The sequence below is a fragment of the Epinephelus fuscoguttatus genome, linkage group LG17, assembly GCF_011397635.1.
Source record: "Epinephelus fuscoguttatus linkage group LG17, E.fuscoguttatus.final_Chr_v1".
In the NCBI taxonomy this organism is placed as follows: Eukaryota; Metazoa; Chordata; class Actinopteri; order Perciformes; family Serranidae; genus Epinephelus; species Epinephelus fuscoguttatus.
The window spans coordinates 36,084,909-36,102,419 of NC_064768.1; the positions used below are offsets into that span (position 1 = coordinate 36,084,909).

Genomic DNA, 17,511 nt, shown 5'->3' on the forward strand with positions numbered 1-17,511 from the left:
ATAAAAGTAGTTACGTTACTGTAACACGTTACAGAGTAACAACGCTGGTCTCTTTTGTGATAGTGGCTCATGGGAAAAATGCTTTTTGGGCTGCAGGGGATTTCACTGCAATACCGCGAGTGACCACTGAGAAAAATTGTCTGCAAGGCAAAGCAGCCTTCCTGGAGGCCAAGGGGCCACAGAGGTCATCCAGGGTGCGCCTGGCTCCTAAATGCCTGCCCACAATACCAAGTCTGGAACTCCCCAACCACTTACAGATGTATGATTGTATGTATGTGTATGTTTGGATTTGTATTCACATTATCACATTAGAATGACATGAATTCCATTCACTTTCAGTACTTATCAAAGAAAATGTGTAATTTTCATCATGTCATCATATTGATCGTATCATTATGCTTCATATATAACTGTAACATTAGTTTTTACCACCCGCTGCTACACTGATAGTCTCAGCCAAGCTGGGGCTGGGGTAAAAGAATAAGCTCTCTGTGTGTACTGCAGCAGCGCATGTGAGCGGCTCCATCAAATTGTCATTTCTGCATGCACTTACTTGCTGTTTTTAATGTCTTCTATTTTTATTCAGCTCGTGCTCAGTGGCTGTGCCGTTATCAGGTTTCTATCCGCTACGGCAGCAGGAGCTGCATTTCTAAATTAAGCCTCATGAATTATTCTTGCATTTGTTTCTCACCACAATGAAGGAAGAAAGTTTTCTTAAAGGAGACTGTTTAGAAGTCGTAAGACTAAAGATGCATCTGCAGGAGACATGGTAACTATTGTGTGAGTAAACCCACTGTAGAAAGTTATGTTGTTGTATAAACATCTCACAGTATTCCCAGAAGAACGCCTCTTCCTCCTCTGTATGTAGTCCTCCTCCCGTACACGCTCCACCTCCATTCTCTTTAACATGTCAAGTCATTAGAGCAACGCTGCTTAGCATTCTACAAGTGTTGTTATAAAGTTCAGACTGCCTTCTTATTGAGTCTAAATCAGGAGCCAGGTGTCTGGACCTCTACGTTATAGTAATTAATTCCACTCACTACCTGTTAGTTGGATAATTTAGTAAATTTGACGTAAATAATTGATTCAGCCGGAGCAATAACACTCCAAATTGATAAACAAGTCAGAAATAGATAACGTTTGTCTAAGCGGCTCATCTCTGCATAAAGGCACTCACTAGTTTCTGCGTAACATCCAAGCATTTTTGGACTTAAGTGGCTGTTTACTTCTTAAGAGCTGCAAAACATTGCCATGACTGCACTAAAAGCACATAAGATGCACAAGATGAGCAAAACAAACTTTGCTTGGTGAGTGCTTTTCCCCACTTGAGCTCTATTAATGCTTTTCCATAACAACTTAAAAAAAACTCTATGTATCTGTTGTCTTTCTTTATGTTTACACCCCCTTACATCTGACAATGAGTTTTGTTTATCTTATTAATGTTAACAATTTAAGGTACTGTCTGCTATTTCTAAGTGTATCCACATAGCCCTTAATATTATCATTATAGTCCCTGAAACTGCAGAATTTATGCAATTATTTCATAAATTACAGAATTATAAGCACTCCTAAATTTTCATAATGCTTTATAACAATAATCAAAACACTATAAAGCATTTAGTAATGACTTATAAGGACAAATATCATAATACTATATAACTGCAGATCACTCGCTGACATTTGTTTTTGCAAGAATCATCAGGGTTTCCCACACATTCATTTATTTGTGGTGGCCCGTCATGATTAAAACATCTGCTGCCAGGTTTTGATTTTCTATTTGTGGAGCTGGACCATTGATAAGTAGCACTGTTGGAATAAATATATATAACGTTGGTTAATAAGTGCTCCACACTCTTGCAGTGTAGAGCGTACTCTGGGCACAGACAGAGCAGCAGAACAGCAGGTGCAGTAAAAGTGAATCTTAACCTTTCACTGAGCTGGGTCTAAAAGTTTGCCGCTCCTCTAATCAGTTCCTCTACTCTGAGCAGTAATCCACCCCACGATTCAGAGCTCCACAAACTGCTGCTGAAGGAAAAGGAGAGTTACGTCTGTGCTGTGTTAATGGACTTGCAAAAACCTCCCAATCTAGAGAGGGGATACAGATTAATATAGGCCTATATTTTATCTACAAGTGCACACACTGAGCGAGCCGCCTGTTAATGACGCTGTGGGCTAATGGGCATGTACCTACTTCCATGTTTCAGATGATTCGTCATGTTTGTAGTCGACCAATGAAGATGAGTTTACACATCACCTTGGATTTGTCCTTCACCTTCTCAAAATGATCCCACACTTTGGATTTCCTGCCCGACATGTTATTAACTAGCCTGTGGAATAACCGCAGGTACCAGCCCTGGAAATTAACCTGACTCCTGTCTGACTGCTGAGCGTGGACACTTCCTGTGTCTGTCCTTTCAGATTAAGTTCCCACATGGTCCAGTCATATAGGTTTTGAGCTATCTTTACTATATAAAGTGGAAACGTGAGGTGTAAACAGCTCATGAAAGGAAGGAAGGTCACCTTTAATAAAGACCTTCTCTTCATTTTTAAGTGGCCCATTTCCGGTCCTTTCTTCCACACTGACAGTACTGTACAGACTTTTCTCAACAGCAAAACTTTCATGGCTGAGAGTCTCCTGTGAGTGAGAGTAGAAGTTGCTGGATGTGTGCGTTTCCTCCGTCCCTCTTGATTAAACTGTTACAGTAATCAGAAATGTGTGTATGACAGCAGGGAACCCCAGGGGAGAGAAGACTGCTGGAGACAAACAAGCAACAGCTCTCCTCCCACTGGAAGCGGCAGCATCTCTTATCTCCCATAGCTTCAACGTGTTACTGAGACACCCGACAACCTCCCAGCCCTAACCCTGAATGACTCCTTACGCACAGGGAGTAGTGAGAATTGCATTTCTATTACCAACTAAAACTCCACAGCAAGGGCACATGCAGCAAAACAAAAAACTTCTTCAGTGCGCACAGTACAGTGTGTCTCTCTCAGGGACATGAAGTCAAATATAGTATTGATCAGTTATTCAATTATGTATGCACAGAATACAATGAAGCGCCTTCATATCCATTTTTACCAAGGATGGATTTTGTATTAATTAAACAAATGAGATATAACATCTTAATCAGTGAGCTTTGGAGGTGCTGGTGGGCAGATTTTGTCACTTTTGGACACAGCCAGGCAAGCTGTTTCCAGTCTTTGTGCTAAGCTAAGCTAACTATCACCTGGGAAAAGCTTCATACTTTGTGTTTGAGGATGGTATCGATCTTCTCATCTAACTCTCTCCAAGAAAATAAACACATTTACTAAAGTTTTGTCGTGAACAAGAACTTATTTTACTGTATTTTTCATACCTGGTACTGACATTTTGCTGCTCCATATACATGACAAGTCTTCATACCCTGGTGTTTACTTCTTTACTACAAGCGATTTATATGACAATCTGGGATAGCTGTCGGTTTGCATTTAATAGCAAGTTGGTGGTTCTAACTACAAGTTCCACCTATCCACATGGGCAGTGATGTCTTTAAAGTTTCATCCCTAGACTGGTGGATAGATCTTAGCGGGGAAATTGTCCCTCCTTCATTACTACCTTGAGCAAGGCCCTTAATCCCAACTTCTCCAGGTGAGCTGCTCAGTGGTTGCAAAGACAGATGTGAATGTGGCCGTGTTCACACCTGGTATTAGCGTCTATCTTGGGTGACTAGATCACAAGTGGACAGCTCTAAGTACAGGTGTGAATGCACCCAACGCGTCCGCAATGCATCTTTTGAGTTGCGATTACTCAGACCACATTTGGAGATGGTCTGGGCTGCATATGGCCACATGAGCCTGTTTACACCTGGTTTTAGCGTGGTGACCAAACCCAACTGAACAGCTGTGACACATCACCATTCACATCTGTGTCTATCAGACGTCTCAAGGTGACCACTTGTGTTCAGACTTTGTCACTGCCAACTTCACTTCCGCTAGAAAGTCAAAGGGCCCCATGCACAGTTATTATGCTCACACTCTTGCCAGCTGCTCTCCAGTATGCTAGCTAGTCACATTAGCGGTTGTGTTGGTGCCACTGGAAAGATTGCTTTAAGCAGAATTTAACACGTCTCCTTCCATAGGGCAAAACAACGGAGGGTCACACAACACTTAATTCAACTTGTCATGAAATGGGCAAGTTAGAGTGTTAGCATGCTGGCACTGAAACAACCACCAGGTCCTGCGTTGGTAATGTTGTCCTTGTCTGGGACGCATCAGGATGCATTAGGGTTTATAGTACAAAGGATATGTGGTCAAATGCGCTCAGACCTCCTCAAGGTGTTTGAGTGATCTGATCACAGTGCATCTTGATGGTCTTTTACAATTGCATTTAGCAATATCCACTTGTAAATAGCTCACACAAGATGCATGTTAATGCCAAGTACGCACAGTCTCATTCTTTCAGCACTGTGTACGTTTATGTGTCTTATCTGAGTCCTGGCAGATAAGCAAACTTTCTGTTGCTGCTGTTACACAGGTTAGATGCAGTGCTGAAGGACCTTCTCTCACACTCATGTCACACTGACGCTGAAACTGCTCGACTCACACGCCAACAGCAGTAGCTGCCTGGCACTTTTAAATGTAAATCAAAGATACCTGGGCTCTCTAAAACTTCCCTAAATAAATAAAGGTTAAAACATGTACAGATATCATTGAGTAAGACGTTGAACCCCAAGCTGACCCCAAAGTATGCATGTAGAAAAAAAGTTGCCTTGGACAAAAGTGTCTGCAAAGTAAATGTTATAATGACCTGAAAACAGAGTGTGGACTTCATGTTCACCTGTCTAACTCAAAGATCTGAGTCTTCAGAGTAGGCCAGCAGATCCCATTCTATATTCCAGTGTCATGACACCCAGATACAGATCATATTTTTACACCGTGTCCCTGTCCTCTCTACTTTGACCTCTCCTCTGTCTTTGCCTTCCTCAGTGGCATCCAGCACAGCTACAAGACGCTATCTGGTGGTCGTTAATTACAAAGTGTGGTTACAGATCACTTTAATGTTCACCTGACTGCAGATTAGAGCGTTATGAGCACCATTATACTGTAGCAGTTTATAACTCTGTTAAACAGAATTTAGCAGTGAGGACTGATCACACCTCAGCTCCACCTCTCTCATCTTCATCGGTACCCTGAGCAGCCACCTTGATGTGAGGAGAGGTGGGGTGGACGCTGGAGGTGAAGTGAATCTGATTTATGAAGACAGTGTCTCTGCTAGAAATGTCTTGGGGAGTCCTTGAAAACTGGGAATTATCAGTTCGAGCTACTGAACCAAGCTTGTAGTGTTACTGTACAGAGTTAGTTTTTTTTTACCCCCTGCTTGATCAACAAGCAGTCTGTCTTTGCAGCAAGGTCAAATATTTGTATCTGATCAAAACCAGCCAGACAACTTTTTTTGTTTATCTTGTGCATTTGTACGAGGACACACACATTTATGCCAGTAGCTTCCAATGAAATATAAATATATATTTGTGTATTATATAAAATTCCTGCTGCAAAAATGGTCTATACACTACCCTGGAAATCCAGAGTTCTCACGAGAGCACAATTTGAATTTGCTCAGCGAGTCACTCTGGCAGTCAGTAATGATGCTCATTACCCATGCCGTTGGAGCCGAGCTGCACCAATCACATCGGTATATCTGATATAGGCGGGCCGGAGTCCAGAATCAGTCAGTAAACATTGCAAGATGGCTACGGATGAACACCAGTTGTTTGAAATGGCTTTGGCCGCTACAATGAACGAGTTAGACTTGGCTTTTTCTCTGAAAGAGGAACAGAAGATGGCGCTCGAATCTTTCCTTTGCAAGAAGGACGTTTTTGCTGTTTTGCCGACTGAGAGTCTAATCTACCAGTTAGCTCCGCTGGTAGCTAAGCTCTGGATACGTCACCCCCGTGTATTGTTCTGATTGGTCGTAGTGTTATCCAATTGTGTGCAGTGATATTTTCAAATGCATGCTTGGTGCCGCCCCTCGAGTTGGGCCATTTGCATTACTCATAGCCAGACCCTAAATCTTTCTAGATTTGGGTCTGGATTTCCAGGCTAAAGATACACAGCAAAGCCCAGCAACCACAGAAAAGCTGGTAAATAAACATGGATGTGAAATTTCAGGGGATCATTGTAGTTATATTAATTCATCCTGTGAGGAACATAATTGTCTGTACTACATTTTATGGCAATCCATCCAGCGGTTGTTAAGATATTTCCCTCTGAACCAAAACCTAATGTTGATGCAAGATGAAAAGTCACCACAGAGGATACATCATCTGGGAACTACAGATGTCTGCACCATTTTTGACTTTGTGCCAATCCATCAAGCAAACACTTTGCTGGATAACTGAAAACTTTGACCTGCTGATGATGCTAAAAGAAAGGTCAAGGTATCACCAAATGAATTAGGCTTCGTCCTCCGGAAACCATGAATGTCTGTGCAGAATTTTATGGCAGTCCAGCCAATGATTTTTGAGATGTTTGACTCAGGACCACAATGGTGCTCAGACCAACTGACGGACCAAAGCCTTGTGTCCACCACACACTTTCAACGTGGTACCCTCAGAACTGTACACCATCCGTATGGACGTGTACCAAAACCCTAGGCCTGTGTTGCGTTCCTTCTGTTGACAGTAACTGTAGGCAGGGTTGTTAGTAGCTGCTTCACTGCTCTATCCAGCTCTTGCTGTATTTCCTTTTTACCAGCGATGCAGAGGAACATCTGCATGCAAGCGATTGTCCATGGAACAGGGTTCCAGGGTTTACAGTCTCTATCCCAATTGATGGCGTATTTAAAAATTGTTGGATTGTGCATTGAGTCCTTGTTCAGCAAGAGTGACAATTCTCTCTTGACCATTCAATAGACTGTAGTGCTCTTAGATCCACCTTTTGGTTTTGGATCAGGGTGTTAGGTACCCCAACAGAGGGGTGATGAAAAATGGAAAGGAATAGAACATTTTCATTGGTAGACTTCTTGTATTTCTTGTTGTTGAAACAAGGCTCAACCAGTGCTGCTAATTTAAAGTCACTTAGGCTAAGGGATGTGTGCTACTCTTAAAATTGTCTAGGGGCAGTGAGAGTGGTAATAACTAAACAATAAGTAAGAATTAAATGGTGGGATTATGATTTATATGAACAGCCAGGTTTCAAACAAGCCAATGAGTGGTTGATCTGGAGGACGCTCCCCTGAGTATAAAAGACGTTGAGGTAAAAGCTACAGTAGAGGCAGGAATAGAGCATTAGACAAATAGAAATTGACAGTGCTACCACTTGTTATATTCCCATAGGTTTCTCATCAGAATGACAAGGACTATATTTTTATTCATGAGTATATACAGTTTAATTCATCATCTGTTGTTGGAGGAGCTACAGACATGTAACTAACTCATAGTTAATGTGTGTCTGTTTTACAGTGTTAGTGAAACAAGCCTCTGAGTTCACCTGGGTGACACTAAACTCCACCACCATGCATCTCTGGAGTGCTGAGGTGGCACCACACCTGCTCCAGACACATTAACCACAGTCAGGGTTCACCCGATGGCCTTCCGGTGTCACGCGGCCTCAGCTTGCTCAGTGCTCAGCGCACCCTTCGCCCATCGCTGTGATGAAGACCGCCAGCCGCGCCCAGCCCCGCAGCAGTCCTCCACTGGTCCAGATGAGGCGCTACACACCTGGGGTGTATCCTTTCTTGTTCCCGTCGATCATCAGCTCCCTGCCGCAGCTGCCGCCACCGTCACCGCAGAGGCTGCAGATCCAGCAGCCGTCCAGCAGCGGCAGCACACCCTCGCCTGTTGGTGAGTACCCCTGCTGCTCCACAACCAATTGGTTACCGTATCTGTGGTTTGCAGAAATGTACAATGCCAACATCATTTCTGCCGATCGGGTTATCTGTGCAAACATTCAGTCCCAATGAAGGAAATAGTGTGCCCTTAATGTATAAAGCTAGAACATAACACCTCATTCCCACATAGCTCTGTGTATGTATTCGTTGAGAACCTCCATGAACTCTTCCTTCCATGTTTTAGGTCCACCTCTACTACGCTGAAAAAACTGAACTTTTGTGGCAGACCACTGTGCCACAGGAAGTCAGCATGAAAATGTATAAACCGACAGATTAATGGTTGTAATAGAGCTGCTTATATATATTTTTCTTAGTAAAAAGTTTGACAGCATGCTTAGCTAACTAACATTGGTAGCATGCTAGGTGTGTAAGATATAGAGTGCCTGCGTAGTGGAAACAAGGTGTAATGCTGCATTCACATGGAATCAGGCAAACGGCAGACAGCAAACCGGATGTCATTTTAGTGGACGAGAGAAGGACGGTAAAACTTGGGCGAGGCCAGCAGAGAATACCTTCCACGGCAACGGTAGACGGCAATGCTGTCCAGAGTTAAAATATTTTAACTTTTACCGTTCACAGACTACGGAATACTCAACCAGATGTGACGTAGTTCCAAAACAGAAAAGAAAACAACGACTCGACAACGAAAAGTTAGTGCTTTTGGTGCAGCAGCACCCAGAATTATATGACCAAACTTTAAAAGCCTATCAAGAAGGCGTACATATGGGACGCGATTAGCGCAGAGCTGGATGGAATACCAGGTACGTAATATGAAACGTAACGTTATGATTTGCTTTATTAGCTTAGAGAGCTATCTGGCTAACGTTGTAGCCCATAGACCGAGTCTGTAGCAAAAAACACCGCCATAGCAACAATCACGTGTCATAAGTCACATGTGTCTCATTTTGCCGTCATGCTGTTCCATCGGACCACTTATTTATTTCTTAGATGTCTCCTGCCTGCCGCCTGCCTGATTCCAGATTCCATGTGAATGCGGCATAAGGGTGTGGACGTTTTATGGTGGATGCTTGTGTGGAACATCTGACTTTGAATGCAGGGGACCAAAGTTTGTGTCCTGTTACAGACCTGTGATTGACGTATTAGTGGTCACCACAATTGTTGCCGATCTTAAAGCATATCATAGTTGACAATGTGCAATTACTGTATTATAGAAAGCAAGTTCCAGTATTGTAAAAACATTGGCACGGGACGAATCCAGGGTCTTATAAGCTAGCTGGCTTTAGAGGCAGTGAACAAAATCTGTAGCACTAAATCCTCAAACTGATTGTATTGTTTTTAAATATATATTTGTTGTTGTTCTACTTTAAAATGAAGGACTTTGCTGTATTGTTAGGAGGTGATGTTTATTAGACAGGACATGATGATGTATCTCAGACAGCAGTGAGTAATCCAGATAGCTGCATGGCTCCTGGATTATTTCCTCACTTGAAGCAGCCCCTGATGCCTTCAAGTACTGTAGCAATATTTTGACACACTCTGGTTTGTGTTGCCTAAGCCTCAGCTCTGCTGTTTTCAACTCTCAGCTCCACATATTTACTCCCTCCAATCCCCCCCTCTCTTCCCTCTCTCCTCTCTCCACCACCTCAAAATCTGCTCTGACATGAAAACCAGCAGGCGGGTTCACCCAGGGGGGATTCTTCTCCCAGTGAGGAGCTCAGGTGTGCAGCTCTGTGTGCCGCTGAACTCTGAAGTGTAAATAGACACAACACAGAGAGTCAATTTCAATATTTGTTGTTTTTGTTGAGCAGAGTTTTTATTCGGGTTGATAAACAGCCTCATTTGAGAAATTAGACACAAGATGAATGCCAGATCTCTTAATCATGTCTCTATCTATCACTATCCATCAAAGCTTTTCTCATCCATCAGAGCGAGAGCTTTTAGGCTCTACAGTAAACGCTGATGTGTAGTCTTCATTCCTTACGGCGTAAACTCTCAATTAATATTGTAGCCTGTATTTGCTTCATCTGCAGAGAGAAGCAGTTCTTTATTGAAACAGATTTAAATCAGAGACATTACTCGAATTTCTGGTTTTCATATATTAGTAGGAAATCTCTTCAAATTTGGCACAAACATCCACTTGGACTCAACAATAAACTGATTAGATTCTGGTGGTCAAAGGTCAAGGTCACCTTGACTTTGCATTTATTTCATTCTCGTGAACACTGTATCTCAAGAAGGCCTCGAAGGAATTTCCTGAAATTTGGCATAAACGTCCACTTGGACTCTACAAGCATGAACTCATTAGATGTTCAAGGTCAAAGGTCAAGGTCACCGTGACCTGGGAAACATTTTTTGGCAATAACTCAAGACTAATCATCGCAGAATTTCACACAAATGTCTCATATGATAAAATAATGAAGTGATGATGTTTTATATCCAAAAGGTCAAAGGTCAGCTTCATTGTGACATCATAATATTCTGCATAACACAGTTTTCTGGCCGTTACTCAACATCATAAGTCAGGAACAGACGGGGAGACATTTGGTTGGTACTGAACTAGTGACACTAATCTTGGGTGTTCACCTTGAAACTGTGCTGACTGTACAGATATTGTGTGCTGCTGGGTTGAAGACGTGCGTGAAGTATCCGTATTTTCACAGACAGATGTAAAGTGTAAGAGAAACTTGACAGGTTCGTGGAGGCATACAACTGTTAGGTGGTAAAACTGCTTTTCTATAACTGCTGTTTGATCATTTGGTGTTAAGCTATTGTCACTAAGACTCATCATGAATGAACCACACAAAAAGGCAAAAATATTCATAAATTGTCACATCAACAGTACTTACAATAGGTGAAGATTTGAGACAGTTATGTTTAGGGGTGTCAAATTATCGCGTTAATTGCGAATAATTAATTACAGTCATATTTAACACGCTGTGTTTTTTGATCACGTTAATCTCATTTTTAATCTCTAACTTTTCTGTTTCTGTATGCCACAGAGTTGCCTTTTATAAAATCCGTCTGTAAGCACGATTGGGCTTCTTTGTGCTTGAGTTGTGGGAGAGCTGCAGCGCTACAGAGACATCAGCATTGTATGAAAAGCTGTCTGCCCTAGCACGCAAGTATCTGACCTCCTCGGCAACCTCCGTGTAATTTTCGGGACAATCAGGGCAGGATTCAGGATTCAGGACAACTGCTTGGATTGTGGACTGTGCCGAAAAATTCGGGACAGTCCCGAAATCCAAGCAGTTCCTACATGAATTATGGGTGTTGTAGTTTGAAAGCGCAGGCAGCCACGAGAAGGAGTGATTTGCACGTTGCAGTGCAGCCTCTTGTTCAAACTGTTCAAAACTGATACAGCTGTAACGAATGTACCAGGTGTCTTTTATTTTGTTAGCTTTTATTTTTTATTAAGTTTAAAGGACAAGTGCGCTTACATTGATCACTTCCATGAAATAAAACGAGAAATTGGAAAAGAGAAAATAAATAAAAAAAATAAAAAATAAAGAGAAAATAATAATATAGAAAAAATAATTTAGAAAATTGTTAAAATAAAATTAGGGAACTGATCACAGATGTATTGTTTCTGCGTGTTTTTACATCTATTGTTGTGTTAATCAGCAGCTATGCTCGTAATGAAGCTGACATGTCATGACAGTCAAGCACCCCCTTGGTGGTCGAGACTGAAGGTAGCAGCACTCTTTATTGGGACTAATCTCAAAAACAATAGAATGTAATGGGTAGGTGTACTGCATCTGTGTTCAAGTGTGTTATTGTTGAAAACAATAATTATGACTTTATAAAACCACTTTTTGTAATATATATCAATCTCTTGATCATCTGCCACAATAATGTAATGAATTTAAATGAAAATACCTCAAGTTGAGGGTTAAATCCACAGACCTTGTTGTGAGCAGTTTCATGTAGGAACTATTTTCTTTCTACCGAACTACATCCACCGATCGTGTCACTGCACAGAAGGAAATGTGCATCTACTCATGAACGAGAGACTCGTGCTTGTGACAGCGCAAGATGTCAACATTAATGGTGTCCTCCTTGGCTGAGCTGTAATGCTAGCTAGCTTAGTGTTTTTAGGTGAGCTAGTGGCACGCTTCCTTCAAAATTAACTAATTGGATTTTAATGTTGAACATCTACAGGAAGTGTAGCGTTTCATTGACAGTAGCATTACATCGAATGAAAAAAGGCCAAAGAAATGATTTTAAAATTAGTGAAGAAAAATACAGCTTATTAAAAGAGCAGCAGAGTGGTGAGCGTGACATGATAAAATACATTACAGTGAAGGTATTGCAATGTGAGTCATTTATTAGGGAGCATGCTTCATCGACACCATTAATGAAATACCCGCAGTAGTTTCCAACCTCTTTTACCTGTGGCCTCTTGTCACACGTCTATAGTGCTGGTCTTACACCAGACAAGTTTTCAAGGGATTTCTCTGTTGCTGACTAATTTTCAGTGTTAAAATAAAATCATGAGCGTTTTAATAATAATAATAATGATAATGATAATAATAATAATATATTTTATTTTTATGGGACACTCAAGGCCACCTGCAGGCAAAGATAGAGAAAATAACAGCAGATTAAAAAATGTCAATGAGATAAGGAATAAAGTAACATAAAATGAATTACTAACTAATTAGATGATAATCAGCAAAACAAGTTTACAGTGAATGAGATTCTGTGTAAACGGTGGATGTGTGGGATGAGACGGACAGGAGTCATATTCAATAGGCTGTTGAAAAGAGGTGAGTTTTGAGGTGGGATTTGAAAGTAGACGGAGAGTTGAGGGAGGGAGTTCCAGAGGCGGGGGGCAGAGTGGCTGAAGACCCCATGGTGGTTAGGTGAGGTGGATGGAAGAGGAAGACCTGAGAGTGTGGATGTGCTCACCTCAGTTGGTGTGCGCTATCTTAAGTCAGTCTTTTTCTCATCTTCACGTTAAGACAAAATCGAATATTGTCAGCAACCAGTATTTAGCTCTCTCCAGCACCAAACAGGAAGCAGCAAACCAGTGAGACAGTAAACATGGAGGGGCACTCTGGGGAGGCGGAAGAACGTGAACAAGTCTCGAGGCTCTTGGTCTGTGGAAAGGGAGAAACTGGTGAAGTTGTGGAGTGAACATGAGTCTGTGTTTAATTCAGAGTCAGATCCACCAACCAGCACTTATTTTTGTGAGAAATTGTACATTTTGAAACAGTTCGCCTCTCATTCCCACGGTCTCCCTTAATAAAATAGCGCAGCTAAGCATCGGAGGCTGGTCGCAAGTTGAGGTGACAAAATAAAAGATGTAACGTTTGTACGTAGATACATCTTATCTTTACGGATTATACTGATGCTGAACTGACAAAAATAATGTCCACATATGACACCTTTTTATCTTGTGTTTCTCCAGCTATGTGTTTTTGTGCACACTTAAGGAATTGTTAAAATGTCTTAAACGGAGTTTGGCCTAATATTCTCCACCAGGAGCAGAATTGGAAACAATCTTAAAAAATTTAGTTAAAGTCTTGCTAAAAGTGACCCTGAAAGATCCCCAGTGTTTGCAAAATCTGATAGTGCGTGACTAAAAACTCACGTTGTCTTTAGATGTGAGACTTTGTCAGACTTTAGTCTTTTCAAAGTCTTTTCAAAGTCTTCCAGTGTATGGTTGGCATAAGTTGAAAGCAGTTCAATCCAGGAGTGATTTTCCCATAGACTGTTTCTCAGAGGCCTGAGGAGGACAAAAAAGTATTGAGAAGTCTTACCTTAATTTTACCTCACTTGGTCACCAGATCACCAATCATCTTGTTACCTCCTTGATACATCATTTGGGGTCCCAGATCTGAGGCTGGGAATCACTGAGTAAGAACACTGGCTTCACTCAAAGGGACAGATGTTTGTGTCTTCATATTTCCTATAGTAAAACCACAACAACTATTTTTTCTTTGTTTGTAAAATTAGCCTGCCATTGTACAAAGACTGTTCCTGCAGTTGAAAGCAAGAGATGAAGAGAATATCAATACATTAATATGATCTGGCCCTGCTGACTGGGGCAGGACAGAGTGTAGGCATGAAATATGCAGCACGGTAAACATAAAGAATACAATAACAAAAAGTATATAAAAAGAGAACAGCGGCTGTCTTCTCTTGATCATCCTTTGGTGTGTGAAGTAAACTAAAGCAGAGACTGTATTATTCACAACATTAGAGAGAGGAATAAATGTGAGGCTGTCTGATACAGATGTGTCTGAGCACGTCTGAACTTTGGACAGCAAGAAAAAAACAGATGAAACAGACTGTGAGGTAATGAGCGCTGCCGTTCAGAGGGATTTGTGGATTCACACAAACGATCTGGGCCGTCGCAGCGTCCCCGGGGACACACTCAAACACTTGCTGTTGTTGGGTCAGCGGTCTGGTTCGCCCTGCCTGCCGCCTTCTACCTCTACTGGGGGATTCACAAAGGGAGATGAACTCTACTGCAAACACCACATACCTCCTGGGAGCTCCAGTGGCCCAGTCAACATCACTGAGGGTGTGTGCGTGTGTGTGTGTGTGTGAGCATGTGTATGTATGAGAGAGATAAAAAGGACGACAGACAAAGGAAATATTATAATCAAGCGTTAGTGTTTAGAATATTCTCTTCCCAAATAACTCTGAAACTCTGATATTCTTTGTTCCTTTAAAGGGACATTACAACAAAGTGTTTCTTTAAAGGAGCATAGCTGTGGGTTTGCATGTTTTACTTGCATAACATCACAGCTAACTATTACACCAACCATGCTGCTGTGTTTGAATTTATTTCTTTTTGCTCCAGGCAGCCATTAGCTTCCATTCATTTCACTGAGGTCATTGAAAACAGAATTTTCACTCGATCTGTTCTCATGTTTTAGAATTAATTTCGGTTTGCAAATAGAAATAAGAACATATTAATTACCAATACATGTAAATGAAGTCACAGCCTCTCACAGAAAATGGCAGATACTTAAATAGTACAGTGCAAAACATTACCATAAAGTAATTTAACATAACTGAGACACTTCTGCTGTCCAAAAAGGTGCAGGCTGAATCTACAGCTTATAACACCAACCCTAACAGCACATCATATTTAGGAACAAACCAAAACAGGCAAACAAGGCAAAATACAACACACACACACACACACACACACACACACACACACACACACACACACACACACTAACCAACAAAAGGCAACTTACACACTTTAAGTTCCTGTACCCTGTTCTTCTATGTCAATTTTACAGTCTGATCATCAATTTTCATATTTGATCAATCCATTATTATAAACATGTTTTCAGTTCCCCACTACAGTCGTTCCATAAACTCACTCCTTTAACCCTTTGAAACCTGAGCAAATTGACTTGATTTCTTGCAAAGCCCTTGGGAAGAAGGCAGTCAGCAACAAAAGAAGCAATTACCCAAAAATTTGCAAGAAATAAGTAAAAAAAGAAAAAATGTCAAAACAAGAAAATTAGTTAAAAAACATAAAGTTAAAAACAAACACGGAAATGACAAAGAAAAAGTGCTTAAAACTGTAATAATTCTGCACCATAATATTAAATGTATAATGATAAGAATTATAAATATAATTTTTTCCCCTAGCTTTTTTCTTTTTTGCTAATTAAAAAAAAATCTATTAATTTTTTGCTCATTGCCTTTTTCCCCATGTTTCTGAAAGACATCGCTCCAATTTGCTCAGGGTTCAAAGGCGTCCGAAAGCAGCACAAGAAAAGTGATGTCGCTCCAGGCTTCAAAGGTTTAACTGAGATACAATGTCATTTGGCACTGGTCCTCACCAGTGTTTTTTGAGCATAAAAATATCTCTCAAAGCATGTTGACTTTTTCTCTTCTGAAACAACTTTTTGATACTTTCAGTTAATAACTGTTATTTTTTGCTCTGTACATACTTTATTTTAAAGTTGACCAAATCTTCAAATTTAAGAGTCTTTAGTTTAATAAAAATGACTTTGTTGGTTCTCTGTATCAGGTTTTAATAATAGTAAGTAATGTAGTGGCAGAATAAATGAACAGTATAAGGTGTTTAAGGTTTGATTTAGAAAATGTTTAACTTTATGATGACGATGACTGCCTATTTATTTATATGTTGCACAGAGATGAATGTAAACTAATGGCTGCATGGAAAGTTAAAAAAGTTCATAGTTACACAATTACATCTGTATTAAGGAGAAATGTCTTCCATTATACAATATCCCATCTAAACTTTTTACTTATTCTGTTCAGTGAAGCTTTATTACATTTAAACCAAGTGAAATATTTAAACCCAAAAGTGCATTTTTTAACAACTGCCCCATAAAAGCTCAATGAATATGTATCACTATGTTTCTGTATTATTTTACACACAATTACCCATCATGCCAGTATATTTGATATTTCAAAATTTAAGGAAAAAAAAATTGGGGAAATACATTTCTGTAGATTCTGGAGGGGCGTCAGGTGTAAACACCACAGTTCCAGCCTTGACTGGGTGTTAAAACCACCAACTCTTCATTACAGTGGTTTGGTCAGTGGCTCTACGTCTCAAACTTTGACGCTCTAGGTACCCCACTTTCAGGCTTGTCGGTTTCTGTGTCAATTCCCATTTTGTACATGCTGCAGTGTCTTTTAAAATAAACTTGGAAATGTATGTGTCAGCACCAAAACTACTTTAGGTTTAGGCACCTAAACTACGTGGTTAAGTTTGGAGAAAAGGTTATAGTTTGGGTTAAAATAATTACATGACATACTATGTTTCATTAGCCTGTTTCCAGACCATAGACCCCGCCCACTCAACTGAGTAGGCTTGCATCTCTGGTCTGGCATACTGCAATGAATTTGCGATTTATCTTGTCCAAACTATGGACGGACCAATGAACGCCGGGGGTGGGGGCGAGTCTAGCGATTAGCCAATCAGCGCCACGCTGATGTCAAGCTGTACGCCGGTGGGTAACTGGTGAGGATAGCAACAATGACGACCGCTACAGATCCTGCAGATCCTAAAGACCACATTAACGATGCTATCGAGGTATTTCGCTACTACTCGCGTTAATGGAGGACCAAATTAAGGAAGCTGCTAAACTGGATTGAACGGCAGCTGGGTGTGCACGACGACGGAGACATTTTAAACGGGCAATGCTCGCTTGTTTTCGGCACCCCCGAGGCATGGATACTAATGACGTCAGATTCTGGGTGAGTCGTTGATCTCTACTGATTGGTTAGGGAAAAATCAAATTCCCTCCCCATTGTAAATCACCTTCAATGGAGGCAGTGTCAGACTGAAGGTTCTGGGAGCTTCAGTCTGACATTCAGGCTAATGTTTCATGGATGAAAAGCTTGTTTCACACCCAACACAAACACCAGTCTGTGAGGTGAAAGTCCTGTGTGTCAGACCCATCCATCACTCCTACTTGGACTAACTTGATCTGTTTACGATGTTACTGCCACAGACAGGATTACGTTGGAATTAGCTGAAAGCCTGATAAGTCTCATACAGACATAGGGTGCCTTGTGCGTCGATACGAGAGAATTAAGGGGTTGGTTTAAACCATTCAAACATAGTTTAGACTCTGGGATACTAAGAGGTTCAGTCTGCTTGAAACAAAATAACATGATATGCTGTTGACTGGTAAAATGATAAATGGACTGCCATTTGATCCCTTTCTAGTCTT

The 17,511-nt window shown here is 41.0% G+C and overlaps 2 protein-coding genes across 2 annotated transcripts in view; one reads left to right on the forward strand and one right to left on the reverse strand.

Moving 5' to 3' along the window:
* The window catches only part of LOC125904589 (trophoblast glycoprotein-like), a 567,815-nt gene that overhangs the window by 338,700 nt on the left and 211,604 nt on the right, over window positions 1-17,511 (reverse strand). The gene's annotated exons all lie outside the window — the stretch shown is intronic.
* The window catches only part of LOC125904571 (retinoic acid receptor beta-like), a 262,875-nt gene that overhangs the window by 92,367 nt on the left and 152,997 nt on the right, over window positions 1-17,511 (forward strand). Inside the window, exon 2 of the mRNA XM_049602062.1 lies at window positions 7,440-7,820. Coding sequence (XP_049458019.1) covers window positions 7,631-7,820 — 190 coding nt within the window. The 5' untranslated portion in view covers window positions 7,440-7,630. The remainder of the gene's footprint in view (window positions 1-7,439; window positions 7,821-17,511) is intronic.